At 35.5% G+C, this 20,328-nt stretch overlaps 1 protein-coding gene across 9 annotated transcripts in view; it reads right to left on the bottom strand.

Moving 5' to 3' along the window:
- PPEF1 (protein phosphatase with EF-hand domain 1) overlaps window positions 1-20,328 on the bottom strand; it is a 126,940-nt gene that overhangs the window by 9,097 nt on the left and 97,515 nt on the right. For 8 of the 9 annotated variants that reach the window (XM_074358948.1, XM_074358946.1, XM_074358949.1 and 5 more), the window contains 4 exons: window positions 19,913-20,062; window positions 15,825-15,971; window positions 7,922-8,107; window positions 6,228-6,370 (listed from right to left, as the gene is read on the bottom strand). In XM_074358948.1, coding sequence (XP_074215049.1) covers window positions 6,228-6,370; window positions 7,922-8,107; window positions 15,825-15,971; window positions 19,913-20,062 — 626 coding nt within the window. The remainder of the gene's footprint in view (window positions 1-6,227; window positions 6,371-7,921; window positions 8,108-15,824; window positions 15,972-19,912; window positions 20,063-20,328) is intronic. The other variant, XM_074358953.1, reaches the window with a different exon arrangement.

The following is a 20,328-nucleotide window of genomic DNA, read 5'->3' as shown; positions in this document are numbered from 1 at the left end:
GAATATAATACAAATTTCATAAATTTAGTGAACTATATCTGGGAATAATACATATGACAAAGGAGGTATTAAAATTCAGTAGAAAAGGACAATTTTGAAAAATAGTGCTAGCATAATTAACTAAATGTCTGGATGCTAAACTTCTACCTCAGACTACTAACAAAAATAAATTCAAAATAAAGGAAGAACAGAGGAATAAAGTAGTCATGAGTCACATACATCCCAAAAAAGCAAAATGGTGGATGTAAATCCAACCACATCAATAATAACATCAAATGTGAATGGATTAAATGAATAAAAAAGCAGAGATTTTGAGACTGGATTAAAAACATAAGACCCAACTATATGTTGTCTATAAGAGATACACTTTAACTTCAAAGATACAAAGAGTTTGAAAGGAAAAGGTATAACATGCAAACAGCAACCATAAGAGAGTGGCCATACTAATAGCAGACAAAATATACTTTAAAACAAAAGCTGTTATTAGAGATAAATAGGAATATTTTGTAGTGATAAAAGAACCAAGTCAAGAAGATAAAACAATTATAAAACATATATGAACCTACTGACAGAGCCCAAAACTACATGAAGCAAAAATGGAAAGAAGTGAGGGGGGGAAATAGACAACTAAACAATAATCATTGGGGGCTTCAATGCTTTACGTTCAATCATGGATAGAACAACTGGGCAGAAAATCAAAACGGATATAAAAGACTTGAATAGCATTATGAACCAACTAGATCTAACAGATTTGTATAAAACACTCCACTTAACACCAGCAGAATATATATTCTTCTAAAGCACATATGGAATATTCTCCACAATAGACCCTATGTTAGGCTATAACATAAGTCTCAACAGATGTAAAATGATTAAAACCATACAAAGTATCTTTTCTGACTACAAAAAAAAAAAAACCTGGAGATTAATAACAAAGAAATTAGGAAAATCACAAATATGAGGAAATTAAACAACACAATCCTAAATAACCAATGGGTCAAAGAAAAAAATCACAATAGAAATACAAAATACTTTAAAACGAATGAAAATGTAAATACAACATGGCAAAACATATGAAATACAATTAAAGCAATGCTCAGAGGAAAATTTTTAGCTATAAATGCCTATATTAAAAAAGAAGAAAGATATCAAATCATAAACATATTATCTATCTTCAAAAACTAGAAAGAAAAGAGTAAACTAAAACCTAAAGCAAACACAAAGGTGGAAGTAATAAAGAACAGAAGAGAAATAAATGAAATAGAGAAATTAAAAAAATAGAAAAAAATTTAATTGGTTCTTTGAAAAGATCAATAAAATTGACAAACTTAGCTAGACTGGCCAAAAAAAAAAAAAAAAAGATCCAAATTTCTAAAATAAAGTGATTCTAGAAAATCAAAAACAAAAGAGGGGTCATCACATCTGACCTTACAGAAATAAAAGGGATTATAAGGGAACACTATGAACAATTGTATGCCAAAAAATTAGATAACCTAGATGAAACGGCAAGTTCCTATAAAGATACAAATGGCCAAAATTAGCTAAGAAGAAGTAGAAAACTGAACATAGCTGGAACAAGGAAAAAGATTGAATAATTAATCAAACAACTTCTCACAAAGAAAAGCTCAGGACCAGATGGCTTCACTGGTGAATTCTACCAAACATTTAAAGAAGAACTGACACCAATCATTCACAAACTCTTCCAAAAAATAGAAAAGGTAAGAATACTACCCATCTTTTTATATAAAGTTAGTACTACACCATGATACCAAAACCAGACAAAGATCACAAGAAAACTACAGCCAATAACTCTTATGAATATAGATGGAAAATCCTCAACAAAATACTAGCAAACTACATCCGGCAACATATAAAAAGAGTTATACATCATTAACAAGTGAAGCGGGATTTACCCCAGGAATGCAAGGTTTAATATCTGAAATTAATCAAGGACAAAATCCACATGATCATTTTAAAATATTCAGAAAAAGTATTTGACAAATTCCAACACTCTTTATGATAAAAACAGTCAAAAAACTAGGCATGGAAGGGAACTTTCTCAACCTGATAAGGAGCATCTACAAAAAACACATAACTAATAAACTTAATGGTGAAAGAATGAATATGTCTCTTTTGAGATCAGAAACAAGACAAGGAAATCTGCTCTCAGCACTTCTATTCAATATTGGTCTGGAGGTTCTAGCCAAGCAGTTAAGCAAGAAAAGGAAGTAAAAGGTATCCAGATTAGAAAGGAAGAAGTAAAACTATCCCTATTCACAGATAATATAATCTTGTACATAGAAAATCCCATGGAATCCACTAAAAACTATTAGAACTCTGTATAACAACTATACTTCAATTAAATAATAAATTTTAAAAAACTATTAGAACTAATAAAGAAGTTCATTAAGACTGCACAACATACAAAAATCAACTGTATTTCTATACACTAGAAATGAAAAATCCAAAAATGTAATTAAGAAAACAATTCTACTTACTACTCACCAAAAAGGAATAAAATATTTACAAGTGAATTTAACAAAAGAAGTCCAAGACTTGCACCTTGAAAACACAAAATATTTTTCAAGGAAATTAACGAAGATCAAAATAAAAACAATAATATAGATTGTTAAATGTAATACTGCTAAGATGGAAATAGCCCCAAATTGATCTACAGATTCAAAATAATACCTATCAAAATCCCAGCTAGCATTTTTTGGAGAAGTTGACAAGCTGATTCTAAAATTCACATGGAAAATAATCTTAAAAAAGAACCAAGTTCAACTCACATTTTCCCATTTCAAAACTTACCAAAAAGCTATAGTAATCAGGACAGTGTGTTATTCACATTAGGATTAGACATACAGGTCAAGGAAGTACAATTTAAAGTCCAGAAATAAGCCCCCACATTTATGGTCAATTGATTTTTGAGAAGTGTGCCAAGATAGTCAAGTAGGGGAAGCACAGTCTTTACGACTGATGGTGCTGGACAATTGAATATGTACACATGTAAAAGAATAAAATTAGACCCCTACCTCACACCATATATAAAAATTAACTCAAAATGGATCAGATACCCAAATGTAAGAGAATAATCTATAAAAATAATCTATAAAATTCTTAGATGAAAATATAGGAATAAATCCTCATGACTCTGAGTTAGGCAATCATTTTTTAGATACAACACCACAAGCAGAAAAGCAAAAATAGATATATTGGATTTCATCAAAATTTAAAACTTTTGAACTGCAAATAATACCATCAAGAAAGCAAAAAGATATCCCACAAAATGGGAGAAACTATTTGCAAAACATATATCTAATAAGTGACATGAATATAGGATAAATAATTAACTTTTACAATGCAATAATAAAAAGAGTAATAACTCAATTAAAAATATTTCTCCAAAGAAGATATACAAATGTCCAATAAGCACATGAAAAGACCCTCAATATCACTGGTCATGAAGGAAATGCAAACCAAAACCAAGAGATTCTAGCTTACATCCACTAAGTTGGCTATAATCAAAAAGACAGATCATAACAAGGGTTGTCAAGGATGTGGAGAAATTGGAATCCTCAAACATTGTTAATGGGAATGTAAAATTGTGCATCCACTTGGGAAAAAAAGCTTGCAAGCTCCTCAAAATGTTAAACATAAAGTTACCAGATAATCCAGCAATTCCACTTTCAGGTATATACTTCAGAGAAATGAAAACAAATGTACACACAAAACCTTGTCTGTCAATGTTCAAAACAGCATTATTCTTAATAGCCAGAAAGTAGAAACAACCCATATTTCTATTAGTTGATGAATGGACACAGAAAATGAGGTCTATTGATACAATGGAATTTTACTCAGCCATAAAAAGGACTGAAGTACTGATACATGTTATGACATGAATGAACCTCAAAAGCACTGTGGTAAGTAAAAGAAGCTAGTCAGAAAAGACCACATGTTGTGTAATCCCATTTACATGACATATCCAGAATAGGCAAATCTATAGAGACAAAGTAGATTAGTGGTTGAGTGTTATGACAGGGGGAGGTGATAATAATGAATGACTGCTAATGGATGCACGTTCTCTTTTTAAGATGAAACAAATGTTCATAAATTAGATTATGGTGATGGTTACACAACTCTGTAAATATATTAAATATCATTGAATTGTATTCTTTAACTTGGTAAACTTTATGATATATAAATTATGTCTCAAAAAAGCTGTTAAAGTAAATTTTATATCTATAATTTGTGTGAAGACATTTTTCTACCAAAGGTAAAAATCCAACAGTTATAATGAAATTATAAAATTATAAAAAACTAAAGCAAAATCAAGACACCAACAAAACATATGCAACATGCCCATAAAAATCCTCTATCCCTCATATGCAAAGAATTCCTATAAAAATATCAGAAAATAACAAACAACCCAATATAAAATGGGGGAATATTATAAACAAGAAATTCAAAGAAGAGAAAATGCAATGTCCAAAAACATAAGATGAGCAAACTCAGCTGTCTAAAAAATGCAAATTAAAACAATGAAATTTATCATTTTTATCCATCAGTTTGGCAAAAAGTAAGATGAGTAATAATACCTAAGACTAATTAGGATATGGAGAAAGTGATACATTGCTTTCCAAATTGTTAATTGTTACAACTCTTTTGGAGTATCTAGTAAAATTTTAAACACGTAAATCTCACATTGTGGGGGTTGAGCCAAGATGGTGGAGTAGACAGACTCACAGCTCACCCTCTCCCACAAATACACCAAGAATTACATCTACAAAACCACTGAATCGCACAGAACACCTACTGAACTCTGGCAGAGTGTCTCTTGTTTCAAAACACAGGAGGATTCTCACAAAATCCGATAAACAAGAAGCTTATACTGTATAGAACAGGGAACTATATTCAATATCTTGTAGTAACTTATGGAAAATGAATATGAAAATGAATATATGTATGTTCCTATATGAATGAAGTATTGTGCTGTACACCAGAAATTGACACAATATTGTAAACTGACTATACTTCAATAAAGATATATATATAAATTTAAAAAAACAAAGCCAAGTAATAGTCTACTAAGATTTATTTCAGGTAAAAAAAAAACCACCCACATCGTGAAATCTTATGTAAAAAAAGCACTAAAAACTTATGTATATATGTATGTAACACACACAGAGGAATGTTTGTTACAGTACTGCTTTTAAGTACAAAACCCTGGAACCAGTCTGGATGGCTATCAATTGAATAAGATTTAGTTATCCATAACTGTTATGGCAAATGTATACTACAGAATATTATGCATCTACTAAAAAGAATGAGTTAGGTCTATACGTACTAACTTGGAGTGGTGTTCACGATATAATCTTTAGGAAAAGAGTTGCAGAATAGAGGGTGCAGTGTGATTCTATCTTTGTAAAAAATAATGTGTGTATGCTGTTTACTGCCTTTCTCCTCCCCTGGGATATGCTTTGATGAAGGAGAAGATTTTTGCCTATTTTGTTTACTGCCTAGAATAGTGTCAGACACCAGTAGCAGGTGCTCAACATTTTTTTTAATTCAATGACTGGGCAATTGCTTGTCTATTTTTGTAGGAGCAAGAAGAGAGTGGAAGGGTCCCCTCCAGGCTATTAATCTCAGTTGCCTCTGAGAAGTTGCAGGAGAGAAGATCATTAACATTTTCTTTATACATCTTTGTTTTGTCTCACTTGTTAACAATAAACATATTCATTTTATAATAAAAAAAAGTATTGAAAAGATCATGTTAAAGGGAGAAAAGGAAGATAAGCTATGAATGCCATCACATGGAGAGACACACTCAACTCTTGTCACATACACCTCTAGGTAGAGGTGAGACCAAGAGGCAAGAGCAGACGGGGCTGTTTCAGGGCAGAGAAAGCTGGAGCTTACGGGATGAGGTGGGTACAGAGACTTTCTTTTCCTTACATTCAGTTAGGGCCTGTTCGTGCATTCTGACTGCTTTATCCATCTAAAGAGATGTATCAATTGAAAATTGCTGCTCTTGGTTTAATGAGCACATTCACAACTGGTGAATGGAACTATTTCCATTTTGTTTATACCAATGAGTAACCAATAAGTAGCTTTCTTCACTCACAGTCACTCTGGTTCTACTTCCAGACTTCACTCTTAGTCACTCTGGACCGCTTCTACTTGGTCACCAGTACCAGAGCTCAGAATTCTCCTTAGAGTATACACACCTTTGGTAAAGAGGCCTCAAGCACGTTGCCTTAGTTATTTGGTACTGGAAAAATCGGGGGGTGGTACCAGAACTCATTCTGATGTAAGCTCCTCGATTGCTACCTTCTTCATAATAATTAGATGCCGAAAATACAGTAATAACCTAGTTAAAGAAAAAGAGTGTTAGGTTCATATAGAGTTAGTTCTCAAAAGGTTCTTCAATAAAGCCAGAAACAGCTCAATTGTTAAACAGCAAAAATCAAACAAAGTTCAAAATCCATAAAAATTATCCAAGACTGATAGGATTTCCTGTGATTCCATCCCAAGAGAAACAAGGCTTTTAAATCAGGGTCCCCAGGAGTATTAATTTCTAGCCACTCACCCCCACAGTGCATGGCCTTGCAATCCTGTGTACAATTTCACTTCCATATCTTAGAATTCTCCTTAATGCTCAGTTTTATAAATTCTAATTTTCAAAGAGGGGAGGGTAAAGCCTTTATTTTCTTTTCTTGTGATATTTGAGCATTTAAAATAAAACTTGTCTAGTATCATAGTTGTCTTCTTTTCCTTATAGCTGACTTATTCAGAGGATCCAGGGGCCCTACAAAACCAGTGCTTTGATGTCAGAGAAATAGTGGCTAGATAAGGGACCATGACCCCTCTGTGGGGAAGGAACCAGTCTTGGGGTAGAGGATGGGAGAGTGATACTTGTCAGTGTGTAGGCCCAGTGTGTAGGCCTGGTGTAGGCCCAGTCCTGCCCTAATGAGCATGTCACTGCTATTTTCTATTTTCTTATTACAAAGAAACCCTAAATAACACTTGCTTAACCATCTCGCAATGTTAGTATGAGCTTCCAATGGACTAAAATACAGCTAAGAAAGGCAAAAGTGTTGAAAGAGAAAGAAATGCAATGCAATTTGGTATTCCTTTGTGTGTGTGGGGGGGGCGATTAGGTTTGTTTGTTTATTATTTTTTCAAATGGAGGTACCAGGGATTGAATCCAGAATCTTGTGCATCCTAAGCATTGTACTCTACCACTGAGGTATTACCCACCCCCGGTATTCCTTTTTAATTACTGCTGTTCACTATGAGAAAAGAGGAGCACTCCTAGGATAACTTGGGACCAGAAACAAGCTCCTCCGTCCTCACCTCTCTGGCCTTTCAGACATCACTGAAGAAGAGCAATACACTCCATTTTAGTGGCCGCAGCAGAACAGCCCACAGTGAGGGGCTTGCTACAGATCACCTACTCAGTGAATAGAACGTAAGTGTGTCTTGTGGCTCTGCTCTGCACAGGGAAGGTGCAAAAGGTGAAAAGGTGAAAGAGAGCAAACTGGATTCACTGCTGCCTTTCTGTGTGCTGTGAGAATAAGTACATTCTTAACCCTACTCCCAAAGACTTGCCTTGTGATTAGTACAGAACAAAGCCTTCCTGTGTGTGTACTCAGTGTTATGTGTCAGAGTTTCTATCTCTGGATTAGGGAAGATCAGGGAAATAAACCAAATATCTCTTAGGGTAAGGGACAGTGAGGCCCCTTCAAACAACCTCTGTGAACCCGACAGTCTCCTATTTCTGTCTACCAAGCGTGGCGTTCTGTTTTGGGCCTAGGGAAGACATCTTCACATGGGCAGAGAAGTCAGACACATCCTGTGAAGAAAGACTATGCTTGGGGGAAGGATGTCTGTGATGATGTCACCAATATTTTTAGCTTACCTTCCCATCGTGGCAGATTTCATACCCTTCGGGTTTACATTCATGAGACCTAACGAGCATCTTCAACTGGTATTTATTAAGAATCTTGGAGGTAATATCTGGTCCAAAATAGCAGCCCCCTCCTCGACTTGTGTTTGGGTAACAGCCTCTTTTGCCTCTGGGATCGCTCCACAGAATATTGATAACCTTGGAACAACAAACCAGATTACGTTGCCACTTACACGTGAGAGCTTATCTTTCTAGATTCCAACTGTTTTCCAGAAATATTAACGAAACTTATCGCAAAGTCTCACTATTTCTCATTCTTCCTTCAAAACTGTTTCATACTCATCTCCTCCACAAATCTTTTCCAGAATAATTTTCATGCACATAGCCACCACAATGCTTTTCTGCTCATCCCCAATAACCAATGTAGCAATGATGATAACCAATGTAGCAATACTTAGTAATCATAAAGAATCAGCCCTTGGGCTTTTTTTTTTCTTAAAAAATTCCATTGCAACTGTTTCACAATTGCTGACTCTACAAAGGTCTTTTCTCTTAAAAAGAACTTTACCATCATGTTCAAAGGAGAAAGTAGTTCCCTACAATGAACACATATTTGGTGTCTTTAATATGTTCAAAGAGATAAGGTAGGTCTCCTAGCTGTGGTTTTGGCCCTGCTTTTTGTCCTTTTGAGTACATAGCATGAGGAAGCCTTTTCCTCATCACAAATATAGACAACTGTTTATCCGAGAATAATTTCTACAACATTTCCTTCATATTTTGCTCCCCTTGATAAGGGGAATTCCATTCTCAGTTTCAGCAGCACGTTTAGCCACTGACTGGTTTCCACAATATGTTCTCTTAAATCCACAAGTATGTTATTAGCATAACATTTCTTTTGGGGCTTGAAAGAGGCAAATGCAGGCTATAAGATGCTCAGGACTGAAGACTCAAGTTTCTAAGAATTTTTTCATAAAAAATTAGGGGCTCCCTGTTTGTAGCTCTGACCTACATATAATGTTTCTTTATTTAAACATCTTCCATAGGAACTTCAGCAGTAGTGTGAAAAATTAACTTTGTAGCTAAAGCTATATGCAACCTTGAGAAAAGTCCCTGGGTCTCTCTTTAAAATCAGAGGTTTGGGGCAGGTGACTTGTAAAGTATCTCGAAGTTCTAATAGACTATGATTCTAAGAGTATATTTTCCACGTTTCTTTGGAGGGCATGAAGAAATGCATTTTAAGTTTTGCAGGTATTCTAGTGGGTCCAAATCAGATCTTAAAAAGAAAATCAGAAATGGCTGTCCCACTAAGCCTGACTGTACCCCATTTATAGGTTTGGTATTGAAGGGAAGCTAAAAATAAGTGAGTGGAAAGACAGTGGAGAGACCAGAACTGGTAAGAGAACTGTCCTGGAATGCTAAGCACCTGATCAGAACTGGAGAAACCCTGCACCATGCACATTCCAGACACTTGCAGGTGACTGATTTTTTTTGATGACTGATTGAAGTGCGAATTAAAACTACCTACAGAAGACCGAGATCAGGATTCTCCTCTCTCCCTTGCTGAATTCCAACGTTGGCACAACCCTACCCTACAAGTAAATACAATGGAACCCATTTACTCTGCTGATGCTAATAACAAAAACAACCCTTGCATTTGAAACTGAGCCATATCTGGATGTTACAGCATGAACTCATGTTTGGGAGACATGATTTGACCTTTAGTATAATGAGAGAGAAAACATGGAACACAAGGACATGTGTTTTATAAGGAGAGGATTAAGTTTTAAATTCCTACATGAGATGCAAGTCATTTATAACCAAAATGACCCCTGGAAAACCTTTTAAATTACTCTTTAAGTATAGTGTACATGATTTTGTATATTCAACCCTATACAGTCATATGGATATGTCAGTATTTTATATATGTGATAATGTACAACACATGATAAATTATATGAAACTAAAACTTTAGACTTTTTTCTCCTTTTTCCATAGGTACATAGTTGAAATCTACATAAATTAAATGTACATATGATGGAACCATGTTGAACTAGAATAAGCACTGGCCACATAGTTATTTTAGCTCAAGTATCACCTGTGTCACCTTCAACAAATCACTTAACCTACTGGGGCCTTAGCTGACTCCTCAATGAAATGAGTAAGATACAGCTAACATTCATTTTCCTTTGATTCAAAGTCATAAGGGGTATCAGTTTTATAGAAGTAAGCTGCTTCAAAATCATCCATGCTAGAAGTTCTGCATTTCTTTTCTCTGACCAGAATTCATTCACTTACCTAGGTTTACCCAGACAGTAACCACAATATAGGTTTAATTCGGAGGCTCACAAACAAAAAATTCTATAAAAGGCCATTTGTTAGTGAAACAAAATCCTCAGCAGGGACAAATCTCTTCCCTCTCAACAACATCCTTTCCTCTGAAATGCAAGGGCCTTTGTGGTAAGTGTATCAAAGAATAATCATTTACAACATTCTTTCCTGAAATGTTTCAAACAAAAATTGATATAAAAGCTGAATGACAGCTTTTATATGACCTGGTCAACAAAAATCTACTTGTGCCTCAGCCTTTAAACTTCCTAAATCCAAAATAAATCCCACAAGAAGTGTCCCATGCTTGTCTACAATTTTAAGTAATCCAGTTTCCAAAAGTATGCTTTGGGGAAGAGAGAACAGCTCTGAAAGATGTATCTAAGTGCTTCTATTCTAAGACACTAATACTATAGATTCACCATTCTTTGTATTTTCCTTTAGTTGTATGTCCTCTTTCCAGTTTTTGAACATGTCGTCTTTAACGCTGTGCTCAGCCCAAACCTTCCAGCCAAGTACATATATTTCTCTAGATGCCTATTCCTTGTCTACCCATTGCCTCACTGGATGAGGGGAGAGTAGAGTAGTTCATTTCCTTCTTGAGACCTCTGATCACTCTTAAATCATCTTTCTCTTCAGAAAAAGAACATGGGCATTAGAGTCAGACCTGGGATGAAATTCTGCTGTATCATTCAGTGATCAGCCAAGTGACTACAAAGAAGCCATTTCACTCTCGGGAGCCTTCTCAATGAAGCTGACTGTCCTATTTAAAATTGCAATTCTGTCGCCTACCTCCAGTTCTCAGTTTCCCCTAACCTTGTTCTAATTTTAATTTTTTCCATTAAACTTCTCATTTAACATATATAATTTACTTGTTATTACTATACAATTATATGTGTAATGTTACATATATAATATAATTATATACATTATTTAGCTCCTCCCCCTAGAACATAAGCTCCATGAGGTAACAGATCTTTGGTCATTTACATTTTCAAAAGCCTAGAACAGTGCCTGACACATAGTAGGTACTCAACAAGTACTTGTTAAATGAATTAAGAGAAAGGAGTCACTTAGGATATAAATAATTAAAATTATTTTTCAAACCTTTCCAGCCTTCTTCTTGTTGCAAGTCTGTCCTAAAGAAAGAGTATCACACTTGTCTCCATACAATGACTCAGCCATAACTACATATATCCCCCATATCTCAGTGAACATAATATAAAATTTAAATTATAGCACTCTGCCAAGAACTATGCACTTAACATGAGTATGGAACAAATAAAGAGCATATGACCTTTATTGCAATATAGTTCATAGATATTAAGATATAAAGTAATTGTGAAGTCTATTTTTATCTGGAATTTTCAACTCTAGCTAACTAAAGTATGCATGCCCACAATATACTGGGAACTAAGGAAAGAAAATTAAAGGTACAAATGAAGTTATTAAAACACTGGGAATGAGATTCTGGTCAATTTCACCCTGTGTCAGCTCTAGTCATGTACATTGGTCTGTAAGATGATTCATCTGTACTGTTCGGGTGAGGCGAGGTTATATTATAGAATAATGACCCCCAGTTTTCTCCCTCCCGCTTCTTAAGGAGCCATCTCTCTATAATTCTAACTCATCCAGGCTTCCAAAGGCCATGATTTTCTTCTCGTGCAACTCCAATCTCTTTGGCATCATCCATTTTATTTACCATAACCTTTGGTCTTTGAGATTTGGACATCAAAACTTAAGGAGGCATCCTTTCTTACTTGCTGTGGGATGCCTCTTATACTTATTTGATCCTTAAATACTATGGATCCACAAGCCACTGATGAATTCTATTTCTCTCTTACTCCCTCCCTATCACGCCACCTCTCTTTCTCCTCATTGATTAGAGTATATTTTACATCACAAATCACATTTTAGTCAACATTTTTAGCAATCAAGGTATGAGTACAGAATCAAGAAATAGAAGCTCCTTAGGGGTAAGCAATTAGAAGAAGGCTAGTAATTTCATAATACTAGTAGAAAGAGAAGACCAGCTAGAAGTTTAACTGATAGAATCATGGAAAGGAACAAATGAGGAAGAACCCTCTTAGGGCCAGAATAAGCCTCCTAGATTGTCAACACCCTCCCCCTGCAAAGGAGTCCAACTTTAATGGGATCAGATTATGGAGCTATTTGTGAGCCCCACGGCATTATTAAAAACAACAGTGCAATCAGCTAGCAATTAGTGAAGGCTAATAGCTGGGTCTGATACAAAAAGAGGCAGATGGGCCAAAGCTTAAAGGGGAAATCAGGGAAAGAGACAGTCACTCAGGGAAACTGTGCACATGCCCAAGTCAGCACCCTGTGTGGAGTGACATCAGGGGCTACAACCCAAGAGGGAATAGACTTCACTAATCTAGTCCAGACAAGCCACTAAACAAATAAACGAGCAAAAAAGACAAATAATAACAAGCCCCAAAGGAGCACAGGAACAATTAGAGTTACTGTAATATTTACCTAAAATGTCCAGTCTTCTACAAAAAATTACAAGACATGCAAAGAAAAAAATACAAGGGAAAAATAAGCAGACAATAGAAATTACCTTTGAGGGTATAAGAAGTTGACTTAGCAGACAAGGATGTCAAATCAATTATGATAAATGTATTCGAAGACAGATATATATAAAACACTCCATTCAATAAGAACAGAATACATTTTCTTCTCAAGAGCACATGGAGCATTTTCCAAGATAGACCATATGCTAGGCCATAAATAAAAAGTCTCAATGAGTTTCAAAAGCATTTAAATCGTGTAAAGTATATTCTCCAACCACAATTGAATTCAAGTCAAAATCAATAAGAGAAGGAAATATGGAAAATTCACAAGCATGCAGAAATTAAACAACAAATTTCTAAATAACACATGGGTTAAAGAAGAAATCACAAGGGAAATGAGAAAATACTTTGAGATGATTGCAAATGAAAGCACAACACAGCAAAACTTTTGGGATGGAGCTAAAGCAGTACTTACAGGTAAATTTATAGTTTCATTAGAAAAGGGAAAAGAGCTCAAGTCAATGACAGTACTTTTCACCTTAGGAAACTAGAAGAAGAGAAAACTAAATCTATAACAATCAGAAGGATGGAAATAATAAAGATTAGAGCAGAAATAAATGAAAGAGATAATACAAAACAATAGAGAAAAGTTAATAAAACTGAAAGTTGGTGCTTTGAAAAGACCAATAAAATCAACAAACCTTAGAGAGACTGACCAAGGAAAAAAAGAGAGACTCAAATTACTAAAATCAGGAATGAAATATGACATATCACTATCAACTTTACAGAAATTATAAATATACATTATACATTATACATTATATATATATATGGGAGGAGAGAGAGAGAGTAAGAGAGAGGAATACTACACACAATTTTAGGCCAACAAATTAGATAAATTTGATGAAATGGACAAATTTCAAGGAAGACACAAACTACTGAAGAAGAAATAGAAAATCTGAATAGAACTATAGTAAGAAAGAAAATTGAATTAGTAATTTTTAAACTGCCTACAAAGAAAAAAGCCCAGGCTCAGATAGCTTCACTGATTAATTTTACCAAACATTTGAAGAATTATTATCAATCCTTCACAAACTCCTTCAAAAAAATAGAATAGCAGATAATGCTTCCCAACTCATCCTATGAGGTTAATCTTATACTAATACCAAAGACATCATAAGAAAGAAACCTACAGACCAATACCCCTTATGAATATAGATGTAAACATCTTCAAAAAATAGCAAAGTGAAGCCAGCAACATATTAAATGGATTACACATGATAATGAAATAGGATTTATCCCAGAAATATAAGGTTGCTTTAACATCTGAAATCAACCAATATAATACACTATATTAGTAGAATAAAGGACAGACAATACATGATCATTTCAATAGAAGCAGAAAAAGCACTGGACAAAGTCCAACACTCTTTTGTGATAAAAACACTCAAGAAAGTAGGCACAGAAGAGAACTTCCTTAATCTGATGAAGGGCAACTAATATAGAAACAAACAGCTAATATACTTAATGGTGAAAGACTGAATGCTTCCCCCAAATATTAGGAATAAAACAAGGGTGTCTATTCTCACCACTTCTATTTAACACTGTGCTGGTGGTTCTGGACAGGGCAATTAAGAAAGAAAAAGAAATAAAAGACAGCCAGATTAGAAAGGAAGAAGCAAAATTATCTCTATTCACGTGATAACGTGCTCTTGTACATAGAAAGTCCCAAGGAATTCACTAAAAAACGTGAGAATGAATAAATAAGTTTATCGAGGTTTACAACACAAAAGCAGTAAATAAAAGTCAATATATACCAGCAATGAACAATCTAAAATGTAATTAAGAAAACAATTCTATTTACAATAGCATCAAAAATATTTAGGAATAAATTAGGAATAACTTTAATAAAACAAGTGCCTCAGTGTACATGATTACAAAACACTGTTGAAATTAAATATCTAAACAAATGGCAAGACATCCCATGTTCATGGAAATGAAGAAATAATATTGTTAAGATTACAACAGTACTTAAATTGATCCACAGATTCAAGGCAATTCCTACCAAAGTCCTAGCTCTTTTTTGGTAGAAATTGACAAGCTGATCCTAAAATTCATATGGAAATTCAAAGGACCCAAAATAGTCAAAACAAACTTGAACAACAAAAATAAAGATGGAGAACTCACACTTTCCAGGTTCAAAACTTTCTACAAAGCCATAGTAATCAAAACTGTATAGTACTGACATTAAGGATAGACATACAGATCATGAAATAGAAGTAAGAGTCTAGAAATAAACCTTCATATTTATGGTCAATTTATTTTTGATAAGGGTGCCAAGAAAATTCAATGAGAATAAGTCTTTTTAACAAATGGTGGTGGGATAACTGGATATCAGCATGCAACAGAATGAATTTGGAAACCTACCTCATATCATACACAAAAATCAACTTAAAATGGATCAGATACCTAAATGTAAGAGCTAAAACTATAAAACTCCTAGAGAAAACATAGGAATAAATCTTCATGACTTGGCTAGACAATAGCTTCCTAGATACAACACCAAAAGCACAAAGCAAAAGCATTTCTTTTACTCTAGTTGAGTAAAAGAAGCCAGAGACAAAAGATCACATACTTTATGGGTCCATTTCTATAACATGCCCAGGAGAGACAAATTTACTAAGACCAAAAGTAGATTAGCGGTGGCCTAATTCTGTGGAGATGGAGGTGGGGGTGGGTAGAGAATGGGAAGTGACTGGTAATAGGTATGTGGAGTATTTTTTTCCAGGTGATGAAAAGGTTCTAAAATTAGATTGTGGGGATAGTTGTACAACACTGTGAATATACCAAAACCCACTGAATTATATACTTCAAATGAGTAAATGACATGGTATTTGAATATTTCTATTAAGCTATTAAAAATATAGTATTGGATTTAGAGAGAAGGATATGAGCTGCTTAGAAACGTAAGTCACTTTTTATCTATATGTTATAAGGGACAACATCATTTATGCTGCATCTCTGTTCCCACTTTGGTGAACGGTTTGATTACTCACCTGTTCCCATTCATGCTTTGTTAACTGTTCAGAAAAGGGTCCGTCTGTTTTCATTCCCCAAGCCGCAATGGCTTTACCTGCTTTATTTTTCTTCTCAGTAGCACGGTCTCCATCTATTGGAATTGGTGACATCAGCACAGATTTCATCTACAAAACAAATTCATGCTTTAACCAAACCTTATGCTTAGTGTGCTGCATGCAGAAACTTCAGCACTAGTTGCTATTCTGTCTATAATGTTGTGCCTTGACCCAATGAAAACCACATGGTCACATTTTCCATCTCACCAACCTCCTTCATCTTACTGATCCACTGATCTCTATACAGTGGGCCTGTTAAGTTCAATTTGTACATTTTTCAACTAGAGACACTGTTCTACAGGGAAGGTTTCCCATTAGAGTTTCTAAAAGACCCCAGAGGCAAAGATGTCAGTGATAGACATGTTCCACAGCATCATGATAGAAATGGAAGATGCCAAGGGAAAGTTATTCTCCCTCTGAGCCTTTATCTATACATGGTGCTAAGAGAGAACCAATGGGCTTTGAGTTCAGAAACACTTCTTAAGAGGGTGGCTGCATTTCCTTTTGTTGTGTTTTCCAGGAAAAATGAGAGAAAGTACATCTGTGTCCAGAGAAGTTTGCAAAGGAGACATAAGTTGAAAACTTTGGAAGCCCTTCAACTTCAATGCAGTAAGTTTTCAGTCTGACCTGCCAGCAATTGAATACATTCTCTAATTCTAGTAACAAAGGTGATGTATTTCTTTGGAAATAAAATGTCTTTCTGATAGTACATCAATTTCTACAACCCTTTCTACATTCCCTTACATAACTTGAGGCCATAATTTTATATTTGTCTCTTTGTAGCACCATATTATTCAAAACAATTTGAAACAATACTTCTATTACATTGGTAGCCTTAGTTCAGTGATGGACAATTCTCTGTGGTAGACACTTAAGTTTCCTCTATGAACTAGGGTGTATATAAAATCTTACCTTTATTTTTCAAAAATAATTCTGAGGTCCTGTCTCACTGAGATGGTTAGAAATTCAATCTCAGCTATTATTAGTGAGTTTACATCCTACCTTCCCTGTCCCCATCCAGCAAATGTACCCAGGTCTTAGGCAGAGCAGAATATTCTGAGAGGACACTCTGGACTTGGGTCCACACAACTCACTTCTGATAAGCTCATCAGGCAAGGCCACACAGTCTCTTAAGTACATGTGGCTCCATTGTCTTTGAGGCCACTTGTGATCAGGATACTTTGCTCGGCCCTTGTGAAGGCACCACATCATCATTTTCTCCTGGGGGGTCCAACCAGCCATCCCTTCCTACACCCTCTGCCAGGGAGTTTGAAGAATACTAAACCAGAGTCTTAGCCTTACAGAATCTTCCTTCTGTATCCCTCTGCACTGACCACCCACCCCCAACCTGCCCACCTTACAAAATACCTTTAATGAACTTAGAATGGAGGTTGTCATCAGGTTCCCCCAACCCTACCCTTCTCCTATTAACAATTATACCACCACAACAGGCATAAGCCAGGGTGCATGGTCACCCCTACACTTGAAGGATTCTAATGGATGGTAAAGTGGGGGTTATATATTTGAGCTTGAAAGTCTGTTTTTGTACCTCATCTCATAGAATTCCAAAGGCTTGAACCTACTACTTTCATTACAGTTCAATTATATTTAATGCCACAAGAATGTGCTACCAGTTCAACTTCACTCTAGGAGGTGTAGACAAAAAATATACAAATCAAATTTCTATCTTTAAAACTAGCCTTATCAGTAAGTGGAACAATGATCCCCGAAGCATGTGAAATCTGACATATCCTGGGAAAATTTTCAGCTCCAAAATTTCTCCCCAGGGTCTGTCTTGATGATTGAAATTCAAACCTCAGTTTCAAGTATCAGGAAAAAGAGCAGAGAATAGGAGAAGAGGGGTTTATGTTCAGAGTTTACACCATTTTCTTCATCTAGGTAATTAGATTTAATCCTCCCCAAAGTTCAATATGGTAGGTATTTTTAGCTTTAGTGTATAGGTATAGAAACTGAGGCTGAGAAAACTTGGGTAACTTGTGCAGTCACCCAGCCAGGAAGTGGCAGAAGCAGGATGCAATGTCAGCGATATCTGTCTGATGTCAGAGTTTCATGGTGTTTTAATAGGTTAAGGTGGCTCTCAATTTAGGATCTCCACAGAGATAGTAATGGGCATTCCAGAGACATGCTCTTAATGATTCAAAAAGCCCTGGCTGGCTTCTCAGGCTAACCTCAGGAAAGGAAAAGTTTTCAATCTGATCAATTGGTTGTGGCGGCCATGCTGATTAGCGCTGTTGTCAAAGGGCAAGTAGTGGTGGAGTGTTGCATTCCTGCCATGTGCTTGCCAATATTTGACTGACAAAAACATCATGTTCCCTTGCTCTTGGCTAGAATCATATCCACTCATTATGTTAACACTGACTATCTCATGTTGGTCAAAATATCTTATTGGCTTCACTATTTGCTGATATCATGAAAAAGATGCCTTAAACTAAGGTTGCCTTAAAATTTATTGCAACTGGGATACTTCTGACAGTAAAGGGAGGCACTATTAATAACTACACCGGACAACAGGTGTAACCCAGGAAGTATGGTCATCACTGGGTGAGGCTGGGGAGGGGAGCATGTAAAATCACCACAGAATCAGAAAAGGGATTATAAAAAGTTTTTACCCAGTTTTACCTTAGGTTTGCCCTACTTTGGTCTTAAATCTCTTAGGAGATAGTCAATAAACGTTAATTAATACTTACTACATCTTAGGTGCTGGGATTATATCAGTGAACTAGAAAAGTAGGGAAGGATGGTAAACAAACAGTACCACAATTCTTTGTTTACCTTGGTAACTGATATGAAGGATATGTACAAGGGGCTTGAGAGCATATAAAGGGGACCTGATCTAGTTGAGAAGTCATGGATGGCCTTCCAGAGGAGGGGTACATTTAAGCTGAAATTAAAAGGATGAGAAGAAGCTAGCAACAATCTTATCATTCACACATGTAAAAGGTATAAGGGCTCCAAAAACTCAAGGTAAATAGGGATCACATTTCTGTCTATATCAAATTAAATTCCAGCTCTAGATCCTACTTGCCTAGATTGGTTGGAAGTTGATTATCAGTCCTGAGGGGTAAGAGTTCAGGTTTCTCACTAGGACCACCTGATTATCCGGCTCCAGAGTTGCTTAGGCCCACATGGCACCCCCTATACCCTAGTCTTGGAGCTTTGGCTGGGCTCTGGTACAGGAGGAAGACAATTTTAGTCACTCTGCAAGGCCAGCCAAAGAAGCCTTTCACTAAGTCTGGGATCTTTACAGGCCCCACACAGTCACTTCACTCAGAGGTTCTGTTCATATTCCTGCTCTCCTTCTGCTGTATTGAATATGGTGACTTAGATTTAAATTATTAAAATATCCTCCCCCACCGCAAATTACCCTGAGCCATTGGGAGTACATTTTAAGGGAAATCATATCCATTCAGAAATCGTTTGCTTATGACTCCACTTCTATGAGGCACCTAGAACAGTCAAATTAATAGAGATGGAAAGTAGAACGGTGGCTGCCAAGGGCTGGGGAAGGGAGAATGGGGAGTTAGTGTTTAATGGGTAGAGTTTCAGTTTGGGAAGATGAAAAGTTTTAGAAATGGATGGTGGTAATAGTGGTGATGGTTGGACAACAATGTGAAAATATTTAATGCCAATGAACCATATACTTAAAAATGGTTAAAGTAGTAAATCGTATGTTGTGTATACTTTACCACAATATTAATTAATTAGAAGTTTTAACTTTTAAAAATCGGGATTTTTCACGTTTAGAAAGTATAAGAAATGCCAACATTTCTTCATTTTCCTACTTTCACCAAGAATTTTTAAAAATATATATTCCATATATAGAAATTATCCACTTAGTTCTTTATCATACAATCACAGATTTTCTTAAAATTTGTACTAATCTTTTCAGAGTTACTAAAATACAAATCAATACAAAATAATAAATGAAAGGAGGTACATATCCCTTTATAAATCTCTGAGACAAGATTCATGCAAACATTGCTTCTTACTTTGTTTCTTTCTATACGGTGGAGTAAATTCAAATCTGTGGACTCTGATATCCCTCCATGTATAACCAGGATTTCATTGTCAATGATTGTACCAATTGGAAGCCAGGTATAGACGTCTTCCAAGATTTGTAAGATTTTTTTTCCATGTAGCTGTAAGTAAGAGGTTGTGTAAGTTTGTTTTTCTGATAGGTTCAAGTTAATTGAATAGTCCCAACATACAGACAAAAAACAACAGTTTTCATGACACCCAAAGAAGCTCAGGATGGAGTCACTAACCAACTAGCATGTATTAATCATGTCTTTTTATTCTGTATTTTTGATACTTTGACCTTTTGGTGCCTTGTTGACCCTGAAGAAGAGACTGCCCCTCCCAGGGCTAGCTAATTCCTAGAGATAGTAAATGACCTGCCTTTTGT

Source organism: Camelus bactrianus, chromosome X (genome assembly GCF_048773025.1).
Source record: "Camelus bactrianus isolate YW-2024 breed Bactrian camel chromosome X, ASM4877302v1, whole genome shotgun sequence".
Classification (NCBI taxonomy): Eukaryota; Metazoa; Chordata; class Mammalia; order Artiodactyla; family Camelidae; genus Camelus; species Camelus bactrianus.
Note: the sequence above shows the minus strand (reverse complement) of the source record. Positions and strands in the feature narration are given on the sequence as shown.